Genomic DNA, 21,593 nt, shown 5'->3' on the forward strand with positions numbered 1-21,593 from the left:
ATTTTCCTCATACCAGGTTTGGGACAAGATAAAACATACACTGCTCAGGTATCTCAAGAGATTGTGAGCAACTGTCACCTACACAGTCCCAAAAACTCCATGTTGGGACCTTCAGACAGCACAGCACAAGCAGGCAAACAACATGCGGGGAAGACAGAATTTCAAAGGTAAGCTATCCGTAATTAAATCAGAGAGTACTTGCTGAAAACATTGTAGGAAACGCACTTATTGCCACCATTGTGTATCCTTCTCTCTTCAAGAGTCAGGTATACTTAAACGCTAAAAGAGAACCCAGGTGACTTCAGGAAGTATCCAAAAAAAGCCCTTGCTCTCCATTGTGAAAGGTTCCCAAGAAGTGTTTTAAAAGGTAATTGTACTTGCAGAAACAATTACGATTCTGTACTGCAAGGGGAGCTGTTTGCACATAATACCATGATTGTGCATTAGATCATCCACTGGCTCCTGTAATACCCACTTCCAGCTATAAGGAGTCATGTTTCAACACCTCCGATTCCCTGATGCTGACAAGCTAAACAACTGGTTTTGTCTCCGTGAGCTCTTCTCTGGTGATTAACTGCTTATGGTGAATACTAATTATATGAAAGTACAGTACAGTAGAGATAGTGTCCTACTTCCTCTACCTGCAGTGTCTCCATCCTCTTCTTGTAGAGACAGTGAACTATTAATTCAGCAAAAATGAAGAAAATTACATTTTTCAGGACCACAAATAGGTTAACCTGTCTCTCATAGCAAAACTTCCTTTGTCTTCCTGTCTGCACAACAAGTTTAAAGGCAAAACAGTGCACATTTGTAAAAGCCTGTAATAAAACTAGAAATAAATTTGCAGCAGGATGTGTGCAAATGAGTTCTGTTGGTGGTAAAGGCAGAGCAATGTCCCCAATTCCCCATGTCCCAGTCTGAAAATTTACCCCAAATTATCCATTCCTGAAACTGCACCTCAGACTAAAATCTTTCCACCAGGGAGTCTATGAGAATTTGTTCTCCAATTTTGAATGTGAAGTGCCTTTCAAAATGCCAACACTGCAAAATTAGAAACCATTAAACAATATAAGGCAGAGAGTGATTAAATCTACTAAACACATTCAAAGCAGCTTAAGCTACTTTTTAATTAAAAAAGAAAAGATATCACTGGCAACATTCAGACATCTTTATCTAGATAAAGGTAAGATATTATTCAAAACACAAAAGATGTTGATCACTGAATCATTTAGGTCTGAAAAGACTTCTAAAATTGAGTCCAAGCCTTAACCCAGCATGGCCATGTTCAGCACTAAATCCTGTCCCCAAGTGCCACATCCACACGTTTTTTGAACACTTCCAGGGCTGGTGACTTCACCACTGCCCCGGGCAGCCTGTACCAGTGCTGGACACAGACTTTGGGCAGTGAGGAACAGAGCACAGCCAATGCCACAGTGTGATCACTCTGTTTGCTGATTAAATAAGTGACACAAACAGCAGCCTTAGGTAACAAGATGCATATTTCAGGAAGGAAAGATGATCAGTTAGTGCCTCCAGAGCCAGTTTAAACACAAAAACTCAATACCATATCGGTATTATTTTATTTTCCCTTAAGCAGCAAATTTAAACAGAAAACAGCATACAATTTTAAAGACACATTTAGACCCCAACCTTTTGACTCAAATTCAGGCTCCAAAGAAACACACAAGCTCTGTGATTATGCCCACTTACTGCGTGGCCCAATTCAAACGTGCTGCATTAAGTTTCTGCAGTCATTTCAAGAAAAGGAACAAGAAAAATGACCAGCAGTTTTAGTCAACCACAGGCAAGATGCCAAGAGCCAAAGTTCAGCCTCCCTCAGGCTGAGGTGATATCATCTATTCCATGGTCCTGAAGCTCTGTGTTACAAAATTTACTGGAGAGCAGCGTCATCTCTTACTTTCTTATTTTACACATCTGTTCCTCACTTTAACACAAGAATTCATGTCTTTAACATCTACTGCATCCCACATATTTAATACACAATTGGTCGGTCTTACCTAAAAAGCATGCCCTGAAATAAAGCACAGGTACTTGGTAGCTGCTGGAGTACAAGACATGATACTCATAGCGAATCACTTCTTCTGTTGTACAAACTCCAGCTACTTGAGAATCATCCAAAGACTCCTAAAACAACAAAAATGAACAGGACAATACATCAACTTTTGCATTTGCATCAAGGGAAATTATCACAAATTCAATAAATGCACAGAGCAGAAATAATGGCAACCACCCCTTTCACAGCAGTACTCATGTAAATTCCCAAAGGAATTTTTCAACACTAGCAAGAAAACCACTGAAGTCCAAAACCTTCAAAGACTTCTTACATACTAACTTCCACAAACTGTGAACTACGTGTAAGCATTTCCAGAACTGAGATCTTTCTAAAAGAAGACCTGAAATCTCTGAAAATCTTTATGACACAGTGTGGGAAGATGGCTGGGGTTAAAAATTAGAGGAGACTAAGAATTATAGGGTAAAATGCAGATGCATCTCCCTGGATGGAGACACAAAGGTTCCCTATACAATGATAAGCATCTGCTAAAGGGGATGGAAGAGAGGGTGAGGCCTCATTTTTTATGGCCTCACTCCATAAAAATCCCTGCAGGGATGGGAACATGGGGGCACTTTTTAGTTCAAACACCACATAGTACCTGTCAACCAAGAGACAGACATGAAGATGCTCTGCAGCTGAGCCAACAATTATACTGAATCCCTGGAAGCCAAGATGTGACCACACCCATTAAGTATGTGAAGTGAGTTTACATCAATCAGAGATAAAGTATTCATAGAATCATAGAATCAGCTGGGTTGGAAGGGACCTCTGCGATCATCAAGTCCAACCCTTGATCCACTACGAGACCATGGCTAAGTGCCACATCCAGTGCTGTCTTAAAAACCTCCAGGGACGGAGAATCCACTACTTCCCTGGGCAGCCCATTCCAATGTCTGACCATCCTCTTTGTAAAGAAATTCTTTCTAATATCTACCCTAAACCTCCCCTGGCACAGCTTAAGACCGTGCCCTCTTGTCTTGCTGATAGTTGTCTGGGAAAAGAGACCAACCCCCACCTGGCTACAACCTCCTTTCAGGTATTAATGACTGAAATCACTCAAGCTCCACCTAACCTAAAGAAATAGTATAGAAGTAAGTTGAGGATAGGAGGAAAATTGAGGAAGATTCCACTGAAATTGCTGGCATATGTTGTCTTCCCCCCTATAGGGGCCTACTGGGTAAGAAACATGCTCTATGTGCACTGAATGCTGTTTCTAGGATTAGAGCTTGTGCTTGCTTTAGAGGATATTAGATCGCTTTAAACTCATTTTTGCAGTCAGACACTACCACTGATGACTTTGAACCTTATTAACCTGTCCCAATTTGTATTAATAAAGAGTGGTATTCCATAAACTGTTAGAGTGAGTCCTTCACAGCTGCTGGCAGTTGCCAGTGGTGGTTAACAGGCTGGGAAGATCCACTGAGGGGTCTCCACACGGTTGCCTGAGCCCCTCCTGAAAAGGGCAGTCAAATCACCCTCCAACCCTGTGAATCTGTTCAGTGAAGGGTCCCCTCACGGGACACTGACAGACTGATTGGGCACAGGAGTCTCAGCTTTCCTGGGGCTCCAACAGACAAATAAAGCACTGAGGATCAAGAAAATCTCCCACACACCAAGGGTTGGGGTAGACCCCCCTCCTTTTCACATGACACACAGTAACTGGCACAGTAAAGTTACTACAGCTGCATCTCTCTTTGTTACATTTAGTATAGACCATTTTAAAACTGTATCCTTAAATAATCTGATTTTGTTTGCCAAAAAGACAAATCAAATGCATCCACCAAAAATTCTCTGATCTACTTTCTTTAAAGGCTTTTTGCCAGGGGTAGTTTTTGTTAATAATGCTTCTAAAACTGAGATTATTTTTTTTTACCTGTTAATGTATATTTATAGTGTAAAGTAGTAAAGTTATAGTAGACTTGAACTAAATCATAAGAGATGGAACTAACTGCATTGACATATACCCCAATTGCAGCACAGACTTCATAACATTTCAAATTAATATTCAAACAGTGCTAAGCACTAAGTTGTTTGGACTTTTCTAAAAACTGTCATTACTCAATGACTCTGAAAACGGAACCATTAAATTAATAATGCCATTAAGAGTAAATGTTAGAACAAACTTTCCAAGAAGACCCTATGGGTGTGGACTTGTTCGGTGCTCAAACTCCCAGATTTACATGCATGAACTAAGCAACCATAATGCCCCACAGGTTGGGTGTGCATTTCACAACTTGGCTACTGCCAAGCAACTCTGAATATTGGCTTATGGTCTCTGTCCAAGCAAAATTAAAAAAAAAGATTGAACAGAAAACAAGAAACAGCATCCTCTGAACACTATGCTGGCTTAACACACAAGAAATTTAAAGCTATTTTGCATTTTTATCTCGCATCCTCACGCAACTCAGCGATGGATCGATCTATAAGGAAATATAAAAACTGATAAACTGTAACACCCAAAATATTTTCAGGGTTTTTTTCTGGTGTGATTTTCCACAGTTTTAGAGTATTTGACAACCAGATGCTGCTGAGGCAAATGGATAGAAGTTCACAAATGGAAAGCCCAGAGCTTGGGAAGCTGCAGACCAAGGAACTGAAGGTACATTTTTGGACACTAAATGAGAAGCTCACAGATGGTCACAGAACAGAAGTTTCCTGGGTAATTCTACATGGCTGCAGGAATGGTTGATTTTAGCTTATCAGGGAACAGGCATCTAAAGCACTGAAAGGGAACATTAAAAAAAGTGCTCTCTGTGTTAACCTAGTTTTCAAAGCTGCATGTGAAGAGATACTGAAGACAACGTGCCAGAAGGGACAGTGGTGATTTCTGTACCTGACTTCACCGGCCAGGTAAGGTCAGGTATGATATGCCCAGCTCCCATGTACATCTGTAACTGACTAAGGAAGTCTTTTCCTCCTCACATCAATCATACCCGCTGTTAGATACAAAATACACCTTAAAAAATATATATCTTGAGGAAGATATAAATTGCTTCTTTACAGTATGCTGAATTGCCTTTAAAGTTGATCAGGGCTTCAGTGAGAACAGCAAAAGAAAGACCCAAAAGCAGCCCAAAAAGCTGCAAAAAAAAAAAAAAAGCAGCCTGTGGAAAAAAAAGAAAACAAAATTAAAATAATGCAGCTACAGATTGGCTTTCACGTGTTTAGGGGTGGGGAAGAGAAAGAGTCTGTACCCAGGACTGATACTACATTAAAATTCACAAAACCCACTCAGACCAACCTCCTGGAATCAACATCATGCTGCTTCTCAGGCATTAATGTTTCATCAGACATCATGGCCTTGCCTATTGCTTAGTCACCAGCTTGCCCTGCCCTTAAAGGTACTTCTGGAAATGGCAAAACTACCTGTTCATGTATTCAATACTATTGTTCTAGAAAAAAAAAAAAAAGCTGCATGTACGCATTGCTTTACGGGTAAAATGGCTAATTTGTGACTATTTTAGATCTGCATACAAAGGCAGACAGCTGAATCCTTCTTAGGGCTACTCTAATCCTCTTCCCTCTCAGTAAACAGCAATTTCCCATTTTCTGACATAAAAAGACACATCGCTGATGTGCAATCCTGTACTTTACAGCCTCTGTAAGTAAAACACACAGTATTTTTGCTGGGAAAGTACAATTTGTAGCCTAAAAGTTTAGATGGTATCTCTCTGGCTGATGAGATGAACTTTGCTGATGAGATGAATAAAAGGAGTACAGTCATTTTAGGTGATCTTTGGAACATCTAAAAATCTATGCATGGCTGAACAGAGCTAGGGAGCCCCAGAGAGTTTTATATCAGCCCAAAAGATTTGGCTTTCAGTATTTAACCAACTACTGATAAAACCATAAATATAAAACACAGGTGTAACTTATTAAAAAAAAAAACAAAACGCACACAGCTTAATTTTTACATGCCATGATAGCGTATTATATTTTTTACTTGTATAATTCTTCTAGTTTCCTTTCATTTTATATATTATTGTCCTAACTCTTTTTTTGAGCTAATGCTGAATTATTTTAGTTACCACATTAGACAATATAAAAATCAATTTTAAATTTGGAAGATTTCATAACTGCTGCAAAACACTCATATACGTACACACACCTTAAAAAAAATTCATAATTTTGCTTAGAAGTTGTAAAGACAAAACAAACGTATCTGCCTTAAAAAAAAAAGTAATTTCAAACCTTAACAAAAAAGGTGTTTTAACCAAATTGCAATAATTAAAAATGCTATGAAGAAATTTATTTCTCTTTTTGTTTTGTTTCTGCTCTTGATGAAGAAGGCAAGTTTAAAACCCCTGGTGACAGGTTAATTTGACAGCAGGACAGTTGTGTGTTTGGATCCTCCTTGGTGGCACCTGTGCTCTGCAGGCTGAGAAGCAGCGGGAAGGTGTGGGTTAAGGAGATCGTGAAGGAACGGCAAGGCAGGCAGGGTAAACTGGGAAAGTGACAAAATTACCTAATAAAATGGGGATTTTTCTCTACTAACACCAAACATTTCCCTATCTCCACCTCACCTGCTGAGCCAGACTTCCTTGCTCAGCCCAAATCCTCTTTGAAATGAAGAAGCAGATCCTTTTCTGGGAAAAAGCTAAGAGAATTGGTTTTAAAGAACAACACATTTCTCCTGGATCTCAAGTCACTGTTGACATCTATCCCATTTCCATGTCCCTCATCTCCTTTCCTGCTGCCTTGACCCCTGTTTACTCCTGCTGCAAGCCAGGCTCCAGGGAGATTCTCCTGCAGGATTGGGAAGAGGTGACGCAGGCACAGCTACTGGTACTGCTGGTTTCGGTGTGAGGAGGAGAAAAACGAGATGCAGCCCAGATTAGTAAGCAAATTTGACTCCATTGCTTGGAATGCATTTACACTTAATTTCAAGTCAGCCTCTAAAGCTGAAAACAAATGTATGGCTGCTCCTTTCCTCAGAGACAAAGAGCTGCCATTGAAATACAGGAGCTTTCAGGGAGCAGGTCCTCTCTCCATTCCACACTCCCCCCTTGGCAAACAGGGAGATCTGAACACAAAAACTGAATGGTAGGACAGTGCTCAGAGAGAATTAAATCAGAGCTTAGTGTGGAGGGTGTGGTTGTATGGTGAGATTGTATCTACACTCTTTATTCCTCCTGGGTGTTCCCCACATGCTTTCAGACCGTGCCCCACTTTCTTGCCTGCAGCCCCCATGGGTCTAGTCTCTGCAGGTCATTTTGCTGCAGGTTTTGGTCCCCCCTGTGCAGAATCTCAAGTCATCCCCCTCACACAGACCTCAAACCTCCAGATCTGATTCTGCCTTTCCCTCCACTTTTCCATTCACTATGCTCAAATTTACAGGCTCTAATCAAAATTAGTGCAGTGTACCATGGCCTGTAATAATTTAAGTGTAATATGACTGGTGTACAAAAGACTTCACCACTAGTTGCATCATTTTTATACATGTTGATAAATTGCTCCTTTATGTGAAATATACGTAGGGAATCCAACAACTTCGAGTGCTGCCATCATCAGTGACAGATGAGGCAACATGAGGATAACAGAAGTGGTCTGAAGCATAACAAAGTTATCTTATGGATTTATTTTCTTTGTGCAGCTACAAAATCCTCCCCACTGTCCTGGACTTATTGCATTTCAGTCAAACAAGTGAAGAACCTGGTTAAACACTCAATAACAGAGAAAGAAAGTGGCCCTAAAATAATTTGGTGATGCCTGAAATACCATGTTAAAAGAGCCTTCTTTTGAAAGACACAGTTACCTTGAAAAGCCACTATGTTACCAATGGAAAAATTCAGAGGTGAGTTAAGGCAAACAGCTAATTGATCCCTGAAATATGTCATTTTCCAAAGGGAAGTCTTCTGACTGAATTCAGCACTTTGACACTGTGAAAGCATCCAGCCATTATTAGGATGACTATTTCTCAGAAAAAAATTTCTCCACACACAATCTTTTGTCATTCAAGGCATACCAAAACCAAGACTTCCACACCAAAAAGACATGGCACATAAAACTGCAGTAGTTCCTCATGCATTAACAATCATTTCTAACAGCTGGAAATTAGATTTGTCTTTTGATTGCTTCAAAACCACTATCACAACTGAAAGCAAAGTCTTTTCAAGGAAAAGAAGCAATGGACCATGAAAACAGAACGGTTGTGAATTTTGTCTTCACATAAAGGTAGTGAATTGCTACAAAATCACTCTTCATTCTTCCCAGGTTGTCACATATAAAATGCAGAATTTCATGGCTTTTCTCCTTCCCCCAGAAAAAACATTTTCTCTTCTTTTAATGTAGAGAATACAAGAGTCTTCTGAACAGAGCTGAAGCACCAAGGCACACTAGGAAACCTCTTCTGGTGGGAACAAGAGCAAAGCTGGGAGGAGAGGCAAGGAAATCAAAGGAGCCAGAGGAACACAGCCCAGCTGTTGAGGGAGGATGGACTAACCTGGACCACCTGAAATTCCCAAAAAGAAAGTCCACCTGAAGCTATGGACACACATCTTGCAGAGGATCACAGCAGCCTCACCTGCAACCCGTAGGGATTCAATTACTTCCACAACCTCCTACCAATATTCTCTGCCACTGTTACTCCTTGGAATTAGGAATTTATAGCGGTCCTTCTTCCCATGGAAGTGTGGGGAGATAAGAAGCAATTGGGAGATGGTGGTACCTGTACCCTCTCTTTTTTGCCACTAGCCTTTCAGTCAGAATCACAGAACTTGAGGCTGGAATAGCCCTCCCAGCCCACGAAGTCCAACCTGTGCCCAATCTCCACCTTGTCACCCAGCCCAGAGCACTGAGTGCCATGCCCAGTCATTTCTTGGACACCTCCAGAGATGGGGACTCCACCACCTCCCTGGGCAGCCCCTTCCAATGCCTGGCCACCCTTTCCAGGGAGAAACTCCTCCTGATGTCCAACCTGACCTTTCCCTGGCACAGCTTGAGGCTGTTTCCTCTTGTCCTGCCCTTTGTTCCCTGGGAGCAGAGCCCTACACTCCCCTCCCCAGCTTCCCCCTCCTGGTAGGGAGTTGCAGAGAGCAAGAAAGTCCCCCCTGAGCCTCCTTTTGAAGGATTTTCGCATCATTTTTTCATTATCTTGCATTTGTATAAATTGAAGTAAGTTACTACTTGAGGTTAAGTACTATTCCACAAGATTATTCTTTCTTTTGAACTGAAGTGCTTCCAGGATGGGGATCTGTGCTTCACAATACACAAAAAAAAAAACCAAAAAAAAAACCCTGCTATGCCATAAGACAACACTAGCAGTTCAGCTGCATTTTAGGTCAGCTTTATTATTTCAGAAGAACAAGGATTATTATTTCTTCTTTGAGAATCTCAGCAGCAACCCAGTTTTCACCACGCTTAATTCAACGGGGAGACTGACAGCAAATGCCTACAAACCTTTACTTTTTAGAAGACGAACTCAAATCTTCATTAATTTCTCAGGTGGGAAGCCGTATGAAAATGATGCCAAGACTGACAGACAGCGTTTAACAGTAATTCAAATGAAAAACTTACAGACAGAAATGCTCAAATCGTCACAAAATCTGGCGTTGTAAAAACAAGAAATTTGAAATTAAGGGTTACAATTAGAAGTGGCTGCACTAGAGCCCACCCAGGACACTGTAAGGGAACAGCTGTGACACTGGGACAGTGACTTACTGTAGGAAACATAATACTTGGATGCTACCCACTTCAAAAAAGAAATAGCATCCAATTAAGTTAATATCTGTCAAAATTATACAACTTGAAAGTTACTTGAGATGCCAATCTAAGCTTATCCGTAGACTACATCATATAAGCACAACAATAAGAAGCAACAATCATAAACAATGTGGCTGAATTACAACTGGCTTATTTGGATACGGGAGACCCAATTATATTATCTATATGTTAAGGCTAAAGTACATATGCTAACTCCCTTACTAAGAAAGCAGAAAGATGGCACTAAATCATAATTATCTATTTCAACTTAAAAATAATCTCAATTCAAAAATTTTAGCTATCACTCAAAATAATTACTGATTTACTCAAAATAATTGTGAAATTACTCCTAAAATCATAAAAAAAAACCAACCTCAATGTAATCTACACAAACAAAACCAGTAGCACATTAGGATCCAACGATTTCTTTTTGGAAATGTGTAAGTATAATAAATATATACTTTAAACGGAACAGGGGCAGACCCTACCGAGTCAAGTAAGTTCAGCTTTTGCCCACTCTGAAAAACTGTTAATTGTATTCATATATGATGCATTACAGATGCACTCATGTTGTACTCTCTAATCACTGTTACAAAGGAAATGCAAAGCTCTGAACTCACACCAGGGCAGGTCAAAAAGCCTGTCAGGTAATTTTTTAAACAAAACACTGTAAGAATATTCTAAATATTAACAACTATTATGTTATCATATGTCACTGATCACAAACAGACCGAATGTACATTGGAGAGATTCATAGTGGTTGGAAAGTACTGAATTACTTCCTTTACTAGTGTGATCTCAAATGAAAATTGCCAGTGTATTGCATGATATTGTTAATTTCCAGGGATGCAGTATATAATAGATCTCAACGCAAATTTAACCATTTGAAATTTGCTTTACAATTCTTTAAAGTCATGTACAAAATCTGCACATTTTTGTCTGGAATGAATCTTCTAACAGTCCCCATCTTCATTTAAACTGTTTTACTTGACTAGAAAGCCCAGTACAGAATTAGCAATACCTCAAAATTTCCACTGTTGTATGTGGTGAAAAACACGAGTAATGGTCAACACCATCACACAAATACAATGAGCTGACAACATCACTGTGGCAGGTTTAAAAACACCAAGAAATGGTACAACTGTATATAACTACACTTGGCCAAGCTCATGTACAGAGTTACTACAGAAATTTTACACCTATGCAAAATCCACATAATGGCTGAGCAATTAAATAAATCAATTTAGCTTATCTCAGGGAATTATTCTTTCAGTTGAATTGCTCAGTACAAGGTGGAGGACCTGAAGAGACTGTTCTGCATAAAACTGTTCAACAACCATATGTAATTTTTCCTTCAAACTTTTTAAATAACGTTTGTAAAACACTTCAAGCAATTAGCAAATAGTTCCAAAAAGATGTTCAAACTTGACATCCCAAAGGACGGGAAACAAGAGGCAAGGGAAGAGCTCATAATTGTACACATGTGCAGAGGAAGAGCCAGAAATTCACTGACTCATGATGTTTTATCTGCTCTCATTTCCCTCAAAAGCTGCTCCACAGTTACTGGAGTTAATTTTCAGTTTTACTGAGGTATCTCAGCGGCTATTTCATCCCCTTGTCCCCATTCACAGTTAACTGAAATCATAGCTAAGATGGTGAAGTATGTAATTGGTTAAATTGCTCTTGCTTTTCAAAACCCAGATATTCCAAGTGTCCCGAAGGCATTTAATTCCAAAACAGGAAGCTGAAGAGCAGAGCACTCAATAATTCTAATCATGTGCAGATCTCTTGGAAAGTATTTTCCTAAACATTTGCTGAAAGAACCTTTTATTGTACTGCGTGCTGCTGCCTGTACCCCAAACAGGGTCCCACAGTAAGACAGTTACTACTTAAAATTGTCTCTGGTTATCTAAAGGAATCAATCTAGAGGCGACCAAGACCATCGTTTCCTAAATATTGAACTTCAGCCACGTGCAAAACAAAGGAAACTGGGAGAGAAAAAGCAACTAAAAATACATTAATATATTTTTACCATCTTATTACGACAACTTTATTCATAAGGCAGAGGCTATGAATGGTAGTGTGAACCAAAATCAAAGACACAATTTAATTGATTTTTTTCTTAACTCTGCTTTATAGGTTTCTGCAACTCAACTGCAATCCCTGAAGGAATAATTTCAGAGTGAGGGCCTGGTGTCTGTATGATATTTCAAACAGTACTGTTAAGTTCCCTGTTCCACAGTGTTTCAGGTAAAGGAAGAACTCTGAGCTTGTGACTTTGTCGAGTCTGGAAGTAACACATGAGCAGATCATGAACTTATGGCTGCAGGAAGCAATTCCCAAGTATCAGGGTCTTTCATATGCTGAATTCTAGAGGACTCTGTCCAGTTTACAGAAAAAAAGGCAAATTTTTTTTAATTTTATTTCAATGTGCATATTTCCACAAACATTTGCATACCTAATTTTTTTTTTTACAGCAGACTTCTTTCCCAGAGGACTCCACTTTGGATTTTGTGAAATCATAGAATCCTTTAGGTTGGAAAAGACCTTTATGACCATCAAGCCCAGCCATTACCCAGGATGTTTCATTGTTGATAGGCATTCAAACAAAACTGGCCTCTCTCAACAAAAAGACACCATAGTGTCTTTTTTTTACGTGTTTACAGTCATCTCTAGTACAGTTAGTGGTTTAAAACAAGAAATCAGGAGAAAAGTGTTGGGAGAGATTTGCTTGTTCCCCAAACAGAGAAAAAAGCACAGGTGAAGAAATAGTATAATATAAATAAAATTAAAAAAAAAATTACCGCAGGAAACAATGTTTCTAATATTGGCAAGACTCATTTTTTCTTAGATGCAACACTTGAATTATTTCTTCTACCAAAAAAACTCTGAATTAACAAAAATATTTTTATGTAGATTAATGAAGTTTTAAGATAATTACAGGATAGCTGCTTGTGTAAAATAAATCAGACTCAAAGATTTCAGTTACATACAAGTACAAATACACACAGATAGGTGCATACATGATATTAAGCTTATTTGACTGCTGGGTCTTGCTCGAGCTCTCAAAAAGAACAAACTGCAAGCCACCAAATCAGGTGAGAATCTCAGACTGGCGGAGATCACTGACATTTTAATGCCTGGGACAGAAAATCAGAGTGTGCTCTGCTTTCTAGGATCAGCCAGGAATTTTACAAGTTAGAGAAGTGGAGTTTTGTATTTTACAACAGGTCTTTGTATGATGGACAGGGAAATGTGTCCTGTCCTGCAACATCCAGGTGATCATAGAACAGTATTTCATGGGTCACTCCTTTTCTGAGTATCTGTCAAGAGAAACTGTCCATGATAAGCCTTTCTAAACATATGCTTAAAGATTAAAATATTTGAGAAATTAAGGGAGATAATGAGTTAAGGTAGAAAAAATGAAATGGTTAAGGACTGGAATTTGGAAAAGGCCTTAATTTATTTAAATCAGAGATACTAACACTGCTTACAATTTACATTCTGAACCACTGGGAAAAAAAAAAGTAGGATAAAGCTAAAGTTCTGAGTGAATCATCACATCACAAAGGATACCAAGAGCATGCAAAAAAAACCCTACAGAGAATAGAAAAGAGGTATGGCAAGCAAAAAAAGCTACGTTTGAAGGAGAAAGTAAGAACTGCCAGAATTCAAGCTGGATTTACACTTAAAAATGGCAAGAGAAACGAGAACCATTTTTTAAGGAAAGAATAATGAAATATACAGAGCTATGCAGAAACTGGATTAATACTTAACATTGGTTTGTCAAAGAATGAAAAAGACAAACAAATCTGATATCCTGTCCTGATAAGATAATTAAATTAGTGGAAAAGGAAATGCAGGAGATTCAGTCTGGCTGAATGCAGCAAAATGTTTGATAGTGGGCCAAATGGGAAGTGGTTCTTTAAACTGGAGAAGAGGGGGGTTGTGTTCAAAATGTAATGCGTAAGGAAGTGGTAAAGGGGAGAGAATAATGGGATGTGCTGAAAGGAGAATAATTGACCAGGAGACAGTCGACTGGTGAAGGGCCTCCAAAACTGGACTGTACAGTAATCTTAGTTACAATATTCCTTAACAACCTCAACACAAAAGCAAGTGATTGTTGACCAATTCTGCTGATGGCACAAAGCTGGGAAGCACAGTCAATAGAGCGGGAGATGGAAACCGTGACAGAAAATGGGGTTTATAACACACCAGGATTGCCCACAGCTGATCTCAGCTCTGCTCTCCCTGCCTGTCACACAGGTATCAACAGTCCCAGCAAAACACAAGATAAATGCCCCTCATTCCCCTGCTGCCATCAGGGATCCCCCCACACTTCACAGACCTCATTGCCTCAGCCACAATTTACACACAGGAAAGAGAGCTTGAAATGCTGAGATTTGACCAAATACTGCCATTTCCATTCCACGCGAAAATCCAGTATTTTAACATTTGCCCTTTTTCTGTCATCAACACAGAAGTTCAATATGAGCACTTTTCACACAACAGAAACCCTCTGGTTTGAGATGGTAAATATGAAAACAGAAAATGTCAGAATTTCCAAATTAAACTGTGCCATGTAGATTCACTCAGAATCAGCAGGACATTCAGATAATCCTGGCAGTGAGCATTAGGGCACAGGGCAGTAGTGGACAAAGATCTAAAAAACACAGCTCTGCTGGGCAATGCAGCCCATTGTTGACCTGTCACTAAAAAAAAAAAAATAAAAAAAATCCAGAAAAGTTTTAGATGTTGCCACATTTTCGGTAGGATTAAACTGATCCTAGATTAACTACTTAATTTGTCTAATCAGAAAACTAAATTCCTGAAGAAAATCTGAGTTTGCAGAAGAAATTTTCTTAACACCTTCACTGCTACCACAATATCCATACAGCATTAAGCAAAATAAAAGTTTTTAAAATGACTGCAATTATAACTCTGAAAAAAAAAAATTAAGCCAGTTAATAGTCAAAGAAAATCAATTTCATATTGATAGAATAAAACATGTAAAATTAAGTTACCCATTTTTCTTGGTTTATTGTTGCCCAATTTTAAGATGGAAAAGGAATGTAGACCACTGGACTAATGCTTATATACTGTTCTGTTGTGAAATAAAGCCTGTTCTAATTTTCAAGTACAGGTTGATCATTTGTAACATAAATATCGAACAGCTCTGTCCTGAGGTTTTTAACCCTCACAAACAGTCTTTGCTTTTACAATTTTTTTTTAAGCTCCACCATGTTTGCTTATTCTACAGTTCCACCCTTAAAAAGAATTAGGCAAAATTTTCAGCAACAAGCCCAAGATGACCAAGATACAACAGGGAAAGGCAAGATCCTAAATAGATCTATTTGTTTTTCTACTTCAACATGGGACTAATTGAAAGGAAAGTAAACATGACAATGCAATGTAAATGTAATTAATTCAATGTAAAGTTCTTGCCTTAGTGGTTTTATTGAGTATTTTCACAAGGTTTTGCAATACAAAGTGACATTACAGAGTTAGCTGCATATTCTGCATCAACATTACTTTTACATTTTGTTTTGTTTACTCCTACCCCCTACAAACATGAGCTACTCTGTGAAAACTGAGACAGAAAAGTGAAGAGCCGTGATCGAACTTACAAAGACAATTCACAACAGAGTAAAATTTAGTTATTCTGATTCCTACTGCCAAAATGCTGAGTATTTCCAAGCATTCAAAACAACAATTAGCAGCCTTACAGCACACTCTTTCAGCCACATAACTTCAAAACCAGTTCTGTTCAAAACAAGGGGTGGTAGTAAAGTACACAACTTATATTTTAGATATCTTTGTTTTCAAACTCAAACATTCCAAAATGAAGATCAAATATTATCAGGCTGCAACTGTTCCACGGTAAAATACCAAGGTAAGTCCTTTCAGTAAATGTTTATTTTTAAAATTGAAAACGGTAAAAACCATGCTCAGATGCTCATCACAGGTCAGGAAAATCTTTAATCACAGGACAACATTAACATAACCACGTTTCAGAAAACCTTATAATACACCCTGGGATCTCCATAGCTTTATCAACAGCAAAAACTACGCTTTGAAACAATCTAACAAATAACTTTTCAAAGAATAATAACTCTCTGTTCTAAATACCTACGTTTAAAAACAAAATCACTGCCAAATAGTTCTGTGAGCTATTAGACAATATTCTTTCAAAAGCTGGATGCCTCTACGTCAGCAAGAATTAAATTTCATTTTCAGCAACCTTGAGGAACAAAATGCAATAATACTTGAAACTGGCTACGTCAAAATCTGGGAATTTCTTCAGATGGTGCAAGAATTTTATTGGATATAACCACAGAAAACAATAAGACTCCGTCTGTAAAAGTAATCTTATCATGCCACTAAGTAACTTCCAGCATAAATCTAGATAACAGAACTTGATGCCAGAGAAGCAACAGCAGATGCAAGATTTGTTTATATCTTTAACTTGAAAATAAAATTTAAATAATAAATAAAATAAATAAATAAAATAAAATTTATCTGGTAGGGTTAACACTTGCACAAATTTGTCTTCTATTCAAATAAGCATTAATCACAGAAGTAGGTGCTGAAAGCATACTTAAAACATATCTGAACATATTCTTTTCCCACATGTTCCTCTGCAGTACAAAATACCAATCCTTTATATAGTCTTTGGAGGAAAGATGAACATGGGAAAGAAAAAAGAAAAGTGAATTTTGTAGTTAGAAAAACTAAAAATACATATATTTCCTTAAAATTATGTATGTGTGTGTAAAATGGGGCTGGAATCAGCTTTCCAAACCAGACTGACCAGCTACAGTGTACTTGCTTTGTTAGATTCTACCCTGATTCTATAGAATTTCTGTGGCTTTCATCACTTTGACATCAGGTGCTCTGAAAATAACTAACTTTTCCTGGTTTATCTCTTAATCACACAGGCATTGAAGGAATCGTTGATATTGCAGAGATTGAGTAGCATACATAGAACTAGGCTAAATTTGGAATGTGCAAAGAAAAAAATCAGATGTTAGAAAGAAATATGTAACTTTGCTAACCAAAAATAGAAAGAAAATAGTGATATTTAATTCCTTGTTGTGGAGATAAGCTTCATGAAAACATGAAAAGGCATTTGGGAAGGTAAAAAAAGTCACTGGAGATTTTATTTCGGTTTTAAGGCAGAAAGTTTGACTCTGCTGAGTTGTAAATCTTTAGTGTGACTTTTTCAATGCCCATTCTGTTTTATATTCACACTTCCCTACTCTTATACAGATCCTTGTCTCTGATGCTTCACACAGTAATTTCTTCAGCGCCCATGAACTTGTTCTTTAGAAAAAAACCAGTGCAATCACTTATTTACCTGTGCACAAAAGCAAACAATTATACTGTCTGCTCTGAGCCTTGTCACTTCCATGAAGAAACATGACAGTGTTCCTATTATTGCTACTGATGGCCAATCACAATTGGGAACTGAGTTACTCAGATAAAATTAACCTAAAAAAGAGCACTTTAATATTAGATTTTCTCATATAAAACTATAATTCTATCATTAGGATTAGCTTTTCTTTTCCCCCCAGTATAAACTTGAACTAAGGCAGTGACTGTAGAAATGCTGCAAGAGTGTTTTCCTATCAGTCAGCAGCTGACACCAGGTGCACAGGGACCCCTCCAGTAGGCAGGACTCCTGCAGAGCTCCAAGAAATCCCACCCTTCTCTCAGGTTCTATGTCCCTGCTGCTTCCCTAAAACATATCTTCCTTGGAGAAGTCTGTCTGTCAGTTCTGCTCATTTGTAACACCAGACTGACTTACAAATGAAAACACACTGCCCAGGAAAGGAAAATATTGTGCTCTTGGTAACAAAGTTGGAAATAAGATTACCAGGAAAAAGGTAAAAATCTAAAGCTATGAATAATCTAGAATTGTGTGTCATTAAAAATGGCATTTTTAACCACCAGAGTGTTTCTCTGCTTCAAGTAACCCTTGGCTACAAAGGTGAAATAAGTAACTAACCTCGTAGCATCCTCCCTTTAAGCCATCAGGACATGAAGGAAAAAATTCCAGCAAAATTCAAATGAAAACAGAACCTGGGAGACAGGTTTTAAAAGAATAAAACCTGAGATATTTTGGGGATCACACATTCTCAAAATCAGATCCCAGACTTTCAGGACCCCTTATCTGGACCAGAAATGAAAATCCCTCTCACAGAGACAGATAAAGATGAGCATCCTGTTTCACAAAGGAAAATATTCATTCTTGAGCAAACTCCACTCCAATTTCCTTGCCCTCCAAGCAGCTTGCAAAATATTATTTTACTTATAAACAAAGGCATTAACCCTAAACACACTTCTTTCACTAGAGTCATGGATAACACAAAATGAACAGTGACCTACGAAATAGGAAGCAAAGGGACCTTCTGGGTTACTAAGTGCAGTATCTCATTACCACAGGTATCAAACATCATATGATGCCTTTTAATAAATTTATATGGTTTTATTTGCAAATTCACTGACTTCAGGATACTGTTACTCCTTTTGGAAAGCTATTTCAGTATCTCACTTCTAGTGCTTCTAGTGTAGGTTTATCCAATGTCAGTTTATAACTGTAAATTCTAGTGCCAACATTTTACTTCAGTTTAAGTAGCTTTCTTTTCCATTCCCTGGCATTTCAAACCTTCTTCCCCCAAAATGTATTAACAGAGATAAATCATATTTCCTTTCAGGATTTCTTTTTTGTCCTAGGCTAAACAAGATGAATTCTTATGGTCCTCTCCCCTAAGACAGGCTTTTCCCAATCACCATAAAAAATCTACTATTTTTTTTTTAATTCTTTTTTTTTGAGTGGGAGTAATTGAAATTAAACATGCAACACAACAGGTGAGTCCTCAACATCCTTATTATATAATATCAATTTCAGCTGAGAGCAACACCCAGATAGAACCTAAACCTTCACAGTAATGCTACCATTAACTAAAACATCCATTTATTTCTCCTCCTCAGTCACTTCCAACTCATGAGCCATGAGCTTCAGAAACAGAATTACCTTAGCCTTACTCTCCAAGTACATGATGTTATACTTTGCACCACTAGATTTCATCCTGTTTCTGTTATGCCAATCCTCAAGGTCCTCTGGTTCTCTCCACAGGAATTTCTTGCCTTCTGCTGTATTGACAATGCCTCCAGATATTTTGCCATCAGCAAATTTAATTAACCTTCTCCTACTCCCTGTACTACAACTATTACTTAAAATACGTAAGATTTGTCTGAGGCTGAATTTTTGTGGTATTATCACATAGCTTTGTTTTCCTGTGTGCTATTGTTAAATAAGTTTTATTAAATTCTATATGGACCAGAAGCACTGAATTTTCTTCCTCCAGTAAATCAGTTATTTTGCCAAATGATAGGTAATGGTTCAATACTTCCCCTACCTCCTGTAACATCATCTCACATTCCATCCTATTTCCATTTTCAACCTTTTACTTATCTATTCTTTAAGAATTTCTTCAAAAGCTTGAATAACACTAATGCCAGGCTAAAAAACCTATAGCTTTTTGCCTTTTGAAATAAAAAAGAAAAAAAGAAAAAAACCAACATTTTTCTGATACCTGACATAAATTCTAGGGTAGAAGTTCTCTCCTACTTTCTATTCCATGATCTCCTCTCAAATTTTGTTTCCCCCTTGATCAAAGCAATTACTGCCTACGTAATTCTCAATAGAGAATTACTGCCTACACCCCCATTCTCATTAGCCATCCTCCTTCTCTGAAATCACCCTTATTGAAAATAAGAATTTAATTAATTAAATTAATTAATTAAATAAATAAATAAATAAATAATTTCCATTTACCTTATAAAGAGAATAAAATACAGTTTTGTCTGCAATCTTTTCCCTGGGCTTGCTTCTCTTCCTTTAATATTTTTATATGCAGGGTTAAAGAACCTTTTGACATTTGTCTCAGTATCTTTTCAGACCTATTTTCAAGATATAAAGCAGGTTGTCTTTTTGGAAATCTTTGTATTTGAAAAGCCTAAGCTATACTTTTCCCCCATTCCTAGGTGTTACTTTATTTTCCTAATGATTTGCTACAATGGCTGCTTTTCAGACTATCCAGCACATTCTATTGAAAGAAGTCAAGGTATGCTTCAGTCAAAACTATTAAATATCTTTCAGAAAGTAATATTTGTCCTTTGGAAATCAAGAAAAATAAACACTTAAGTTGTTCATCTATTTGTTTTACATAGAATCAATTAATGATTCATCCACTCAAGCCTCTTTTCTAAGACCAACTGTTCTGTAATTCTTACTACGTGCTAAAACCAAATTTGAAGGAGTTTCAGGTTTCGCTCATTAAGAAACAGGATTGCTGAGACAAAGCCATCAACTGTTACATACAAAAGACTCTTACCATTTTAGAAATAATACCAGAATAGTAATTAAATTTAGTAATGCCATAGTTATCAACAAGCCACTTGCAACAGAGTAGTGGGGGAAAATAATTCTACAGGTCTGCTTCAAATCCTATTAGTGACACACTCAAAACTTCTTGTTTCAACTGTTCTTTTAACCTAGAAAGTCATGAATCCTCCAGAACTGATTTCTAGTTCCACTACAAATATTTTTCCTAACCTATTTTTTGAGAGATGTGTTGAAGAGGTTTTCTGTATTCTTATTATTTAAGAATAAATATTTTATTCCAGCACCAGCTGAATATAATTGTACCTACTCTACAGTCAGAGATAAGAAATTTTTTAATACCTGTTCTTCAATATTGGTAGGGGAAGATTTGAGAGAAAAAATTGGACAGGGGAAAAAAAAAGGAAAGGAAAACCCACCATTTATGGGGTTTTGATGCTGAAAATGAAACTATTTGTCATCTCACTGCTGTCATTCTGAAACTACGCTAAAAAAAGGCTCTAAATTACTAGAATGGGTTCATCCTTTTCCTTGCAAAAGTGTTGCATCAGTCACTTCCCTCCTACTCTTCACACTTCTTTCTATTTATCTATGTATGACGACATATTATTAATAAGTTCAGCTCCAAGTGTCAAGTGTTCAGTTTTTAATAATTACTATTTAAAAAATTTCGAGGCACTTGATTTTGATTTGATTTGCTTAAGCACTTTGTTGTATTACTCATGCACAGCTATTAAATGTTCTTCAATCACTAAAGAAAACTGATTATGCTTTTTAATTACATATTATTTACATCTTTGAAGTGTGCTGTCCTTTATGAAGGACTTCACACATACAAGGGAACAACTCATCACAGCAAGATTCCCAGATCTGACTGAAAAAAGAGGCGCTGGAACACCTACAACAGGTGTTTACACACAGTGAGGAGATCTGTGATCAAGGCCTGCCTTTGAAAAACAGCAGGTAAAAGTGAATTCTCAGAAATAGCTTAAAATATCAATGTACAAAATTTGATAATACCAGGTAAATAAAATAGTTTGAGGACACCTTCCAGATAATCAGGCATACTAGATTACAACAGAGATTTCATTTGAAGATAATGAAGTACATTAACTGAAAGACATCAGTAATCACCCCTTGCATGTTATTATTCTGTTTTTCCAATATTTCTGTCATAGTATTATCTCAGCAGTTTTCAGAAAGAAGACATAAAAAAAAAAGGACATTAAAGCCTAGTTATTCTTGGAGGTATTTCTAGAGATGAGTTTGAAAAACAATTCTATAATGAAACTCCCCTGTGGCAGCAGAATGGTCTTTTCATGCAGAGACAAAGAAAATCAGTAATGTTGGCAGAACAGGTGAAAAACCTGGAGCAGTAAATAAAGCATAATACCACAGATGTGGTTAACA

At 37.6% G+C, this 21,593-nt stretch overlaps 1 protein-coding gene across 4 annotated transcripts in view; it reads right to left on the reverse strand.

The window, feature by feature from the left end:
* The window catches only part of ATG10 (autophagy related 10), a 68,659-nt gene that overhangs the window by 20,359 nt on the left and 26,707 nt on the right, over positions 1–21,593 (reverse strand). For all 4 annotated transcript variants that reach the window (XR_005563819.1, XR_005563818.1, XM_039382116.1 and 1 more), the window contains exon 4: positions 2,019–2,145. Coding sequence is in view for 2 of the 4 variants with exons in the window: in XM_039382116.1 (XP_039238050.1) it covers positions 2,019–2,145 (127 nt within the window). In the remaining 2 variants the exon portion in view is untranslated. The remainder of the gene's footprint in view (positions 1–2,018; positions 2,146–21,593) is intronic.

Source organism: Pipra filicauda, unplaced genomic scaffold, assembly GCF_003945595.2.
Source record: "Pipra filicauda isolate LSUMZ 115617 unplaced genomic scaffold, ASM394559v2 scaffold256_size1097316_pilon, whole genome shotgun sequence".
Taxonomy (NCBI): domain Eukaryota; kingdom Metazoa; phylum Chordata; class Aves; order Passeriformes; family Pipridae; genus Pipra; species Pipra filicauda.